Raw genomic sequence first — 12,718 nt, forward strand, 5'->3', positions numbered from 1 at the left:
AACACGCATGACCAATATCGGCAAGGCGGCTACGGAGTGGACTGAGCAAGGGGAAGGGAAATCCGAGATGAAATTCTAGCCGTCACAGGGCCTGGTGGGGTAGGGTGGCAGCTTTTACTGAGAGGGGAGATGTTGAACTAGCTGGAGCAGAGAAGAGACATGACCTGACTTCCTGTTAGAAAGATCACTCTGGCTGTTGTGTTGAGAAGACACAGGGATAAGGGCAGTGGCAGGTGGCACACGGTGCGCTGTTACCGTCATTCATATGGAAGCTGTTTTTTCTCTGGATCACGGTTAGTGGTGGTAATGATGAGATATGGTAGAGTCTAGTTTTTTGTTTTTTGGTCTGTGTCATCCCCCCCCCCCCACCTGGGGTACCAGGAATGGAACTCAGGACCTTGCGCTTGCCAGACAGGGGTGGCGCTGCTGAGCTACATCCCTGGCTAGGTTTTTGAACACTGAAAACTGATCAAAGAGGACTTGCTGAGATTACAGATCTCAAATGAGTATTTCACATATTCTATCACCGTAATGAATGAAGAGGTGACACATGAATAGTAAATACGCTGTTGTAATATAACAATATCTCAAATCCTAGGAAAACTAGTATATTTAATTATTGGTCACCAGAGACAGCTCCTTACCTGATAAATTCTCTCTCAACTTCTCCAATTCAGAAGACAGCTTGTCAAACTCTTTCTCTTTTTGGTGTAATTTATTCACAGTTTCTATTTAGGATGAAATTAAAAGCTTAATGTATTTCATATTTAATAAGCCAACTAGATCTCGGCTGTCCCACAACCCAGTCAAATCACATGCTGTGGGATCTGAGAACAGCACACTAACTGTCCCACAGCGAGCCACACCCTGACTATGACCAGAAAGCAAAGGTGCGGCTCTCTTGGCTCCCCACATCTTTGCAGCAGCAGGCACCAGGTCAACCTTTGCCACACATCTCTTCTCCTTCCAATGCAAACTCAGTAAAGCAGCCCAGGGTTGTGGCTACAACTGGGCTACACAGGGAGTTCAAGGCTAGCAAAGAAGAAAAAATTAATTGGGAGGCCCTAGGAAGCCCACAGAAACCAATGTTTGTGTGCGCTGCAGAACTTCCTGGACAGTGAGGTTAGAGTACAGCAGCGGCTATCCCAGGCCCACTCTAGGAAGAACACCACATGCCTTAGGTCAAGCTGCTCGGCCTTTCGCCAGACCTACCTTGCATACTTCTCTGAACAGAGACAGCCTCCTCTGAAGCATCAGCAAACTTTTCTTTCTAAAGAAAAAGAAGCTGATATTCAGAACAGAAAGATTTCAAATGCTAAAGATAAACTATCAATTTTAACTACAATGTTATCTACTTTTTGTTGCCAATTTTGTTTCACTAAAACTAACACATTTAAAACAGGTAGGCAACAACTACTACCCAAGTGTATCTATCGTGCACATATGCATGTATGACGAGAGATCTGCCTGTGTGCACATACACGCATGGCATGCATGCAAGTGCAAGCAAGTGCATGTGTGTACACACTGATGTGAGTACACACATGTCCGTATACACAGCTGGTGCATATGCTTTGCCCCATCGCTTACCCTTGAGGAGCAACCTTCTCTTCAGAAATCTGCCCAAGGCAGTAAACAGAGTTCTTGACTGTTTTTGCTTTTGAGAGTAATCTGAGAAACAAACTAGATTCAAATCTAATATCTCAAATCTGGGCCTGTGTCAGCAACTTTTTAAACTGGAAAGGTCCACTGGTCACCTACTGTCCAAGGTCTCCTCTTATAAACATATTAGCAGCTCATGTCCTAAGATGGGCTTTTTCTGGTTGTCCTGAGATGAACTCTGAGGTACACCAAGAGTTTTCAAATATTCCCAACTAACTTAGGTTATGGAAGGACTGACATGAAGCCACAAGCTCATCAAAACCCCCAAGCTGCCCACTCCAAAGAGCACACCCAGCAATTCTCTAAGTTAAAAAAAACAAAACAAAACATGGTCTCCTGAAAGTTTAGGAAGGATGGCAGAAGAATGTGGAACCCTTTTTTTCTAAGTCACCAAATTACAAAATGGTGTTTCCTAGGCCAACTGTTTCTCAGAATGTAGCTAAAATATTACATACCAGAACTATCCAACAAAATTTTCTAGGATGGTAGAAGTGCCCTTATTGCTGTTTGGCCACCATATGTGGCTACTGAGCACTTAAATTATAGCTGGTGCCAGGCATGGTTGTACACACCTTTGTTCCCATCACTTTGGGAGGCTGAGGCAGGAGGATTGTCAAGTTTGAGCCCAGCCTGGGCAACTTAAGTGATTTAGCGAGACTGCTCTCAAAATGTTAAAAAAAGGGGGTCGGGGATTTAGCTCAGTGGTTTTGCCACCTGCTGCGCAAGTGCAAGGGCCCGAGTTCGATCCCCGGTACCAAAAAAAAAAAAATGTAAAAAAAGGGGTGAGGGGACGCTGGGAAGCAGTGGAAAGGCTCTAGGTTCAATCCCCAGTACTCTCGAAAAGAAAAAGTAGCTAGTGCAACAAAAGAACTGAATTTCAACTTTTATTTAACTTTAGTTCATTTAAACTTATAGAGCCATATGTGGATAGTAGCCACTGAACAATGAAGCTTTATGATAACTATTAAAAAGTAGAAATTTAGGGCCAGGGATTTAGCTCAGTGGTTCCAGCGCCTGCCTCACAAGCTCAAGGTCCCGAGTTCAATCCCCGGTACCAAAAAAAAAAGTAGAAATTTATAATATTGGCCTTGAGATAAGAAAAAAGATCACACACTTTCATTCACCACTGTGATTGGCAGAGAGGTATACTAAGTGGCAAATGGGAAGCACATGAAGGGGCCAAGACAATTTGGTCCTTAGCAGATACTCCCCCTCCCATCTTTTTTTTCCATAAGCTAACAGCTCTCCTCTTCATAACATATGGGTACCTGGCCACTGTTAGGGACTGAGGACTTCCTCCCCTGTCTGCCACTTGAATGAGGTCAGGTTTTGGTACAGGGGGCAACACTGGCCAGCACCCTGCCTGGCCAACAGAGGGCGCTGCAGCGTGGCGCATCTTCACTGCTGCTAGGCGGGGTCACAAAACTGGTGGGATGAAAGCTGGCAGTGCAGTGTGCTACTGGGAAGGGCTCTGTGGTTCATAAAATCAAGTGTCAAAAACGTCTAAAGCAGTGCTTTACCAGAGGCAAGGAATGGGCTTTTTAAAAAAGAAAAGTAAGACTTACCTTTACTGCTAATTTGGCTTGATCCAGTTCCCCCTTACAGTATTTATCAGCCGGTAATTTTAACCAACATTTTGAAAACAAGAAATAGCTGCACTATTTGAATTATTTTAAACAGGAAAGGGCCAGAAACCCTGACATTCAGATTCCCAGCCGATACTTACCAAAATTTGAAGTTCTTTTTCCAAAGCCTCTTTCACTTGACTGACTTCACTCAGATTGTCCTGCAGGCTAGTAAGCTTTAGCTCTTTCCCCTGGAGCTCTTTGGTAATGCTACTAGCCTAACATACAGCAGTACATGGTACAGAAGTGAACAAAAAGGAACAAAAAAGAATGATAAGAACAAAAAATAAACAATGTAAAAAATTATGAGAAACACAACCAAACAAAACTGAAAGGAATAAAAAGTGATTTTTTTAAATTCTAAGATGCCAGTGATTTGCAAAAAATTTGTTCATTGTTGTTGTTTTGAGTCAAAGTCTTGTTATGTATTCCAGGCTGGCACTGAACTATGTAGCTCAGGCTGGCCTTGAGCTCTCAGCAATTCTCCTACTTCAACCTCCTGAGTGCTGGGATCACAGGTGTGCACCACCATGCCTGGCCAATTCCTTCTTGATATGATCATCTAATGGCTATTTTTAAAAGTCAAAGTAACTATTTTGCTATACTTAAATGTGGACTAGCAGCATGATCTAAAGCAGAAAGTGCTAATGGTTACTTTCAAAGCTAGTTACTTAACCAATTTCATTTTCTAGACTTTAAAAACCTTAATGCTAGGGGTGTAGCTCATCAGGAGAGCCCCTGCTTAGCAAGTGCAAGGACCCAGGTTCAATCTCCATCACCAAAATAAAATAAAATAAAAGCCTTAACATAACAATGGCAAGTTCACTACTCTGTTATTTCTCCCTATTTTTGTGTATGCTTAAATTACTTTAATGTTTAAATCCAATTTTAAAATCCAATTAACCTCTGTGTTTTGACTGGTATTTCAGAAACACATGAGGAGATTGGAGAAAATTTTCTTGCAGCCTGTCTGTCATCTTCAACTGCAGTTGCTTAGCAATTTCTCGCTGTTTATCTGTCCTCATCACTCCCCATTTAACCATCACAACCCTTCCTTTTTTGCCAGTAGAGCAGCTTCTGCAAAAAAGCTCGGAACATTCAGCATCAGCATCAGTATCAGTGCCCCAACTAGTGGCAGACAGGGAAAGAAGTTCTCAATCCTTAAACAAGAGGCTGGCAAGTCTAGTTAACAAGCAATGTAGCTGGCAGATGTTTTGTGTAGTTTCCTATGCATGACCAAGAGCACCCTTGTCCAGTCTACTCTCAAAAAAACAAGGGATAGATCATGTCCTCATTATGGCATGAAATAAACTAACGAAATGGAAGTGGCAATTTAGTGGGCTCCAGGCTCTTCAACTTTACGTACTCCTGGTGTGAATGTTATGATGATCGCATGTTAACTTCTAATGGTCAAGAAGCACTCTTCATATAGAATCCTACAGTCCAGGCAATGATGTGGGTGGGAAAGCAGGAGGTGGCCTTGTAAGTCTGTATCTCATTCATTCATTTACCCTGCCACCATCATCTTGGGGAGTAGGGACTAGAGTTCGCATCATAGTCCAGGCATAAAGTAATGGACAAAGGGCTCAGATTCCAGAAAACCAAAATAAATTTACACATGGTTGGGTCATTCTTTTCTCTAATCTCCTCAGAGAGAAACCATACTTCAGACCCTCAAAAACACTATATTCAAACAGAAGCACCACTTGTTTCCATTAAATCTGGAATTTGAAAGATGAGTGACCACAACTCAGAAGTAACACATAATGCAAAATAAGAATAACCAACGAAGGAGAGAAAACATGAAGGATGTTGATATGATACAAACCTTGCCACTTTCAGCATTCTTTTCAATCTCTAAATTTTTAATCTGTTTCTCAGCTGCCTCAAGCTGCTGTCTAAGTTTCTCGATTTCCGATTTACCTTCGGAACTGGCTTTCTGAAGCACATCAAGATCCAAGAGCTTCTCTTCAGTGGCCTTGAGCTGTGATGTAAAATGATCAATAACCTTGGTTTGTTCACTGCATTTGGCTTGCAGGACCTCTAGCTCCTTTACCTTTATTTCAGCTTCCTGCAGTTTGTTTAACGTGTCCTCCATTTCCACTAGGTGCTGGTCTTCTGCTCTGTCCAGTTTGGATTTGGCGGCTTCCAGGCTGTTCTCTTTCTCCTTAATGATATTCATCAGTTTAGCCTGCAGGGCATCCATCTCTCTAGCATGAGCAGACCGTTCAGAGACTTGTTTATTCTGCAAATTTTCTATTTCTTGCTGGTAATCTACTCTCAGTTTCTCTATTTGCGTCTTTAACTCGGCCAATTCTGCCGTCTCCATTCCAAGCCCCTTGCTGAAGGACACCTTCAGCTCCTCCATGGCCTGCTGGTGAGACCCAATGGCCGTCTCAAGCTTGGACTTCCACAGGGCTATTACATCTGCATTCTCCTTGTTGGCATGGTTCAGCTTGCTTCTCAAGGACTCGTTGTCTTTGGAAAGCTTCTCTGTGGCTGTGTGCAGAGCCTTCATCTCCTTCTGATACATCTCTTCCCGGGCTCCAAACTGCTCCTTCAGAGAAGTTATTTCTCTCTGGTGGTCTGTATGGGTGACTTCTAACTTTTCTTGCAAAGAGCTTATCTCTTGCAAAAGGGAAAGCGACACATCCACATCCCCAGCAGGCTTATTGGACTCTAGCCTTCTTCGGAGCTCAGTTACTTCCTTTACTCTTAGTGCTAGGTCTTTTTCTAGTTCCATTATACGTGACTTTTCTGACACTGTAGCCACCTATTAACAGCACGTCAAAGAAAGAGAAATCATTTAATAAATAACAAATCATTAATGATTTTCTGTGACCCTGAAGATCTTTAAGAAGTACCCCTTCTTAGGCAGCAGTCAGGCTCTTTCAAAATGTTTACAGGTTAATTTATCTCTCATGATAATGGCTTAAACCTATTTCTGGTGGCTCCAATTCAAAATTATAATCTGTGGCAAACTTCCAGCATTCTGAGATGCTAAAGAAACCTAAAATGGATATTGAGCTCACCTCTCTCAAAAATACTTCTTTTTCTTCTAAGAAGGCTAAATCAGGGAAATAGTCATTAACTGATTTAGCAGAAACTAACTTTCAAAGTTCTCAAATACATCTGCTTCTTGGGATAATGAACACTCCTTATCTGGCCAGTATTTTTCCACCCTATTTCACTGAAGCTGCATAAATCCTTCTCCAACTGATGCTGGTGATATTTACAGAATTGTGCTGTCCAATAAGGCAGCCATTAGCAACATACAACTACGAAGCACTAACATTCAACTCATCTCAAGTGAATGAGGGCTGCTGTGAGAGACATACACCAGGTTTTGAAGACTTCAGAAAAAAAAGAATATAAAATATCTTAATTCTTATATTGATTATATGATGAAATAATATTTTGAGAATACCACTTTAAATAATTATTTAATTTCATTTGTAACTTACTGAAAAGTTAATGTGACTACAAGAAAATCAATCATATATATAACATAGATATTATATATTTATTTATATATCTCTTACATTATATACTGTGGACAGCACTGGTATAAAAGGTTTTAAATACCCCCCCCAAAAAAAAACCTAAAAAGGTTTTAAATTACCTATCAAATGTTTCAATGAATAATGCATCACTTGTAGTATAAAAGCCTCAACTAGATAATGAAAAATTCACTAATCTGTTTTCAAAACAACAAAGAAAGAATGATTACTTACCTGCAATTATACACTAAAATCTTACAGTGAGTCCCCTTTGGGGATTTGATAATTCTATCAGCATTTTGATGTATGCATCTTGTTCCCCTAGCCCAGGGCTCTCCATATCAGTATGCACATGAATCACCTGAAATGCATGTCTAAAATGCAAGTTCCCAGCTACTCAGACAGATTCTGATTCTATTTGAGTTCTGGAATTTTTAAATAAATAAATACCCCAGGGTTAGGAAAGACTCTTAACCTATGGCCTTTTAATTTTAGAAAATTATTTCCCATTGTCATCTGCTAGGCAGCAAGTTTAGTATGTAGGATTTGTGGAAAATGGTAACTTTGGGCACAACAATTATTTGACTAACCTGGGAAATAGAAGGGAACATAGGTACTGTAATTTTAAAGTACCAGTGAGTTCCAAATGTCAAGGATCAAAACTTATCCAAACTTAAGACTCCTCTCCATACTGCCTTGGGACAGAAAATAACAAATGAGTTTCTTTCATTTCCTGTGCCCACCTACCCAGGTTGTAAAGCTGGTAAAAGGTCCAGAAGCAAGGAGGAAAAGAAAGTACCTCATTCTCTAAAACTGCAAAGTCAAGCTGACGAAAACTGCTACATCATGGTTATAGATTCTTCAGGTTAAAGATGTTGATTCAGTTGTATGCTATTTTAGGGGGAGAGGAGGGTCCAAGAATTTGTGTCCCAAATATATGACACAAAACATTCATAAACCCCACTGTGGCAGTCACAGCAAGACAGTCAAATGGAAAGAATGACAAGAAAAAAATTGGTGAAAACAAACCAGGTGCACGCCTGTAATCTGACCTCCAGGAAGCTGAGGCAGGAAGAGCACAAGTTCAAGCCCAACCTGGACAATTTAGTGACTTAGCAAGACCCTGTCTCATAGATAAATAAATAAATTGTTTTTTAAAACTTTAAAAGTGAAAATAATGATTATTAATTATGTAACATTTTCATGTAAGAAAAAGCACTTCTATTTTTTATTTTACTTCCCAAAGGCTGTCCTAAGTTGAAACGCTGTGTCTGCCTCTCCCACTAGTTTGAGATCATAAAGTCACGATCATTTCTTATTCTTGCTCACATTTCTACAGCTCCAGGTACACTGTCGGTGGATTTACTGGTTTAAAGAAATTGTAAAGTGCTTGCCAAAAAGGAATGTAAGTGATATGAAACTTACAGGGGTCACTGGTTATTTTCCCACTTGGCAAACCAAGTGTGAGATCATCACAGGAGTCACATCACTACAGAAAAGACGAAGTTTCATTTGAAACACTTGGATAAACCCTGCTGTAAATGGATGCCTTCTCATCAGAGCAGAAAGGAAGGCATTGAAGTTGTTTACTGACAAAATTAAGGTATGAGAGAGGAGTCCAGAAGTTACATACATACATACATATATATATATATATATATATATATATATATATTCTCCTTACCTTAGTAGCTAGTCACACTAAAGGACCTCATCTCATTAGCCCGTTATATTTCCCAGATCAGGACTTTGGCTCTCAGATAATGAAGAAACAGCACCAAATTACCACTTATTATCTCCTTTTCTTCCCAAATCCGTAACAGAAATCTTTAATTTTGAGGCTAAGAGCATTTTCTTCTTAAAACATAAAGACTTAAGTTTGAGAGAAGAAAGATTACCCAGTTGTCCAGATTTTTAGATCAATGATTTCTCACCAAGAGAAAGTTCTACAATACTAATAATTCAAAAGAAAAACACTGGGATTCCAAATTTGATCAGATACAGAGTAATTTTTAAAATTTGTAAAGACCAATCACAGTCAAATTCATGATTTAAAGGGAATATATGAATACATATCTCTGTAAGTAAGCCACACTGATTATTTCTTTTTCTTTTTTTTTTGACACTGATTATTTCTTAGACCTTTCAGCACAAGACTATTTCATAACAGATTTCATCCTTAGTGGTTAAGAGTAGATAGACTCCAGCCAAGATGCAAATCCTGGCTTAGACCCAAACCTATTACTATTACTATTAGTATTACTATTACTATTACTATTAGCTGTGTGACTTTGAGCAAACTGTTTAACCTCTCTGTCCTCAGCTGTAAAAATGTGAACAATAATACTACCCTAGAGTTGTGGTGAGACTGAGTAGTACGAGAAAAGCACTCAGGGTAATATGTGGTGTGACATAAGCCTTCTCACGGTGCTTTCATACACTGACAAAATAAAACATGCCTGGTGCCCTGGCTCCAAGGCCCAACACCGTGAGATGGGACCTGAAAGCAGCCATTCTGTTCCCCACACATGGGCCCTCCTGACCCCTGAGATTTCAATCTCCTGGGTGATAGAAAGGAGGGAGATGCAGAAAGAGGTCAACTGTCAAGAAAAAAAGATAACTTGGATCCAGTCCTTAACTCTCATTTAAAAGAGCCAAGGCTTCAATTTCCTCCCTGCAAAAGGCCTGGGGTCAAGGCAGGAAATAATCTAAATTATTTAGGAAACCTCATAAGTAGGAATGTGAGAATAAGAGGACAACTGACTGCTCATGGCAAACTGGCATGAATACAAAGAACTTCAGATGCAGCTGTGGCTGTCCATAGCACACACAGTACCAGGTCCCCACCTTGCTGTGTCTGGGTTAACCAAAGTTGTGTGTCTCCACCTTTGACAAAAGAGCTCACTCCAAACACCTGGGCCTGCCCTCCAGGCTAAGCTCGAGGACAGCTGAGCAGTGCCAAGAGCAAACTCAGGCCAACTGCAAGGCAAGTCACCCACGGTGTCCACCACTCACACGCAAGGGGCTGCTTCAGGAAATATGAAAGCCATTACCCTAGTGTCTTCTAACTCCCTCTGCAGTTTGTCAGCTTTGGTCTTTTCAAAGAGCAGGCTCTGTTCAAGCTCCTTAATGCGGGCATGCTCCAGTTTGGTCTGCGTCTGTTAGTAAAAAGGAAGAGGAAGAGAACACAACAGTGCCACCATGACATGCCAGCACAAGAGGAGAGGGAGCGGCATGCAGGCTGAGCCACCAATACCTTCCGCCAGAAAGGGACATGAGGGTGATGAGAAAGGAGGAGGATGGAACTGCAATGAAGAGGGTGAGGATGGAGACTATGCACAAAAGGGCAAAGGTGTGCAGGGGACATGAGCTAGTTTGATGGGAAAGGAAACAATGGAAAACACATGAGGCAAGATGACTTGTTGGATGCATGCAGCCAAAAAGATGTTACATTGATCAGTGAAGTTTATCAGCACAAATTAGAACAGTTAATATTCCTCTAACTAGCACCTTCCCTCCACCCCACAGTGGCTGTTTGACATTAATGTGTATGTAACTGACTCCACGACTTCAAAAGGTTGACCTCAGAACCATCAGAACTGGCACCCAAACAGGGAGAAGACAACCAGCAATATAAATCTTCAAGTGTTCAGTCAGCCCTGAGAGTAGATCTCTGTAGCTGGCGTGCAACTTGGCACGAACAGGGGTTATGAATTAATCTTTTTTTTAATAAATTAATCTTAATAGGCTGGGCGTGGTAGGGTACACCTGTGATACCAGCACTTGGGAGGCTGAGGCAGGAGGATGGACATGAGTTTGAGGCCAGCCTAAACTACATAGCAAGACCCTGTCTCAAAATTAAACAAAACACTGAAAACAAAAATTAATCTTAATAAAGGAAATCTGGAAACCAGAGCTAAGGGAACTACAGCAGGGGTCTCTGCTGAATGGATGTGAAGCAGGTGAGGTCCTCAGCCACATTCTCAGGTATAGCAGGGGAGGAGTCCTGAGGCTCTAATTTTCTTGCCACAGGGATTTTCCAAAAATTAGCCTTGGGGGGAGGAAAACAAAGATTCAAGATTGCAAAGAAAATACTCAATAATGATTACCCTCTATGGCTTCCATCCCTGAAGAGGCCAATTAAGAAGTTAAGAGCTCGAGGAAACTCAGCTCCAGCCTTAAGGGGCTATCCTCACACGACACTGAGTGGTCCTGACCAGCTAAGAGGGAAGAAAGGTAGGAACCAGCGGCTGTGCCAAGGCAGGAGTCTGAACTCACACTGGAAGAGCTGGTGAGAAAGACCCCAGTGTGGTGAGGCCCTTCCCCTACCTACCACACAGGAGCCAGGAGGTGGCCGCTCCCTAACAGGCTCAAGCACAGCAGAATCTCAACCGATTTGAAATAATCTGACATGGGACCTGGTGGCACACACCTGTCATCCCAGCACTCTGAGGCTGAGGTAGGAGGATCACAAGCTGAAGCCCAGCCTGGGCACCTCAGTGAGATCCAGACTCAAAAAATTTGGAAAAAGGGCTGGGGAGGTAGCTTAGTGTGAAGGGGGAAAAAAAGAATCCAGGTATCAATCCAAATGTACTCTTCTTCTGCCCACCTCTCCTACCCAAGGAGCCATCTGAATAAATGACAGACAAAACCCATGGACAGAGCTGCTCTCAGCAGCTGCTAGCTACTTGGATTAACTTAAATATTTTCTGGTTCTCACTGGCCCGATCTATCAATCTGTACAATTATGGACAAGGAGAAAATGACAACGGAATTCTAACAAAATGACACCAAGTAGTGCAGATCTTGAGAAGAAGGCGAAACGCCAAAATACGGTTATATCTTCACTCACTCCATCCGGGCTCTGGAGATGGCAATGCATCCAAGAGATTGGTTTGCTAAAGAATCAGATATAGGGCTGGGGATTTAGCTAAGTGGTGCGCCGCCTGCCTCGAAAGTGCAAGGTCCTGAGTTCTATCCCGAGTACCAAAAAAAAAAAAAAATCAGATATAAACAAACCATCTCGATAGTTAAAAGGTAAACTAAAAACACTTTTAAAATTCTTCATCTGCTTCAGTTTTTCATGATCCACAAAAATGATGAATAAAATTCAAAACCCAGCCAGGCATGGTGGCTCATGCTTGCAATCCCAGCACTTGGGAGGCTGAGGCAGGAGGATCAAAAGCTCAAGGCCAGCTTGGGACGAGACACTTAAGTCTAAAAAAAAAAAAAAAAATACAAAAAAATTGAAAACTTCATTGTCTGGATAGTCTTGGTGGGCACATTTGCCTCAGAAAGAAGTTATTTATCTGTTTTAACAAGAAAAAAAAAATCGAATCCAGGCCTGCATAATAATTGGGGTCACAGCTGCAGGAACTGAAATCCAAAACTAAGAGGAAAAGCAAAAGGCAACAGATCCTTTCTTCTTTTGACACTAAGTGTCCTCTGGGCAAAAGTTACCACTTGCAGATTAAAAGCTTCCCACTGAGCACAGCAACCTCTCCTTAGCCAGCCGTGGACCGCCTCTGCCCTTCAGCAGTGAGGGCTCTCACCCGTGCTGGAGCCCAATCAATAGGACAGCCCTTCCTCTAAAAGTACTGCTTTCTTAGGGCAAGACAAGGGATTCCCCAGAGGCAAGTCCTGGGACAGGGGCTTGAGAGGAAAGCAAAGGCCCGAGGGAAGCGCACAGACAGGCAGGAGTAGCGCCCATGCACACTGACACCGGACGCAGCCGAGCCTGCTCCGGAAGCAGAGGAGAGACCCAGATCACTGAAGGAGCTCTGCAAAAAGGAACCCTTCGGAACGAAGACCTTTTAAAAAGTTCTGTCTTGAGCTGCCTATTTCCGCTGCCGGGAGGAGGTAGGGAAAAAAGTAGTTGTTTTAATTTCATTCTCTTGTACCAGTAAATCAAAACAAAAGGTTTGTGGAGTC

General features: G+C 41.9%; 1 protein-coding gene across 1 annotated transcript in view; it reads right to left on the reverse strand.

Moving 5' to 3' along the window:
• The window catches only part of Clip1 (CAP-Gly domain containing linker protein 1), a 97,367-nt gene that overhangs the window by 42,143 nt on the left and 42,506 nt on the right, over positions 1 to 12,718 (reverse strand). Inside the window, 5 exon segments of the mRNA XM_087198087.1 lie at positions 645 to 728; positions 1,213 to 1,270; positions 3,389 to 3,505; positions 5,116 to 6,060; positions 9,841 to 9,945. Coding sequence (XP_087054213.1) covers positions 645 to 728; positions 1,213 to 1,270; positions 3,389 to 3,505; positions 5,116 to 6,060; positions 9,841 to 9,945 — 1,309 coding nt within the window.

Source organism: Heterocephalus glaber, unplaced genomic scaffold (genome assembly GCF_053883595.1).
Source record: "Heterocephalus glaber isolate CG9 unplaced genomic scaffold, H.glaber_assembly_v1.0 deba00001687, whole genome shotgun sequence".
In the NCBI taxonomy this organism is placed as follows: Eukaryota; Metazoa; Chordata; class Mammalia; order Rodentia; family Bathyergidae; genus Heterocephalus; species Heterocephalus glaber.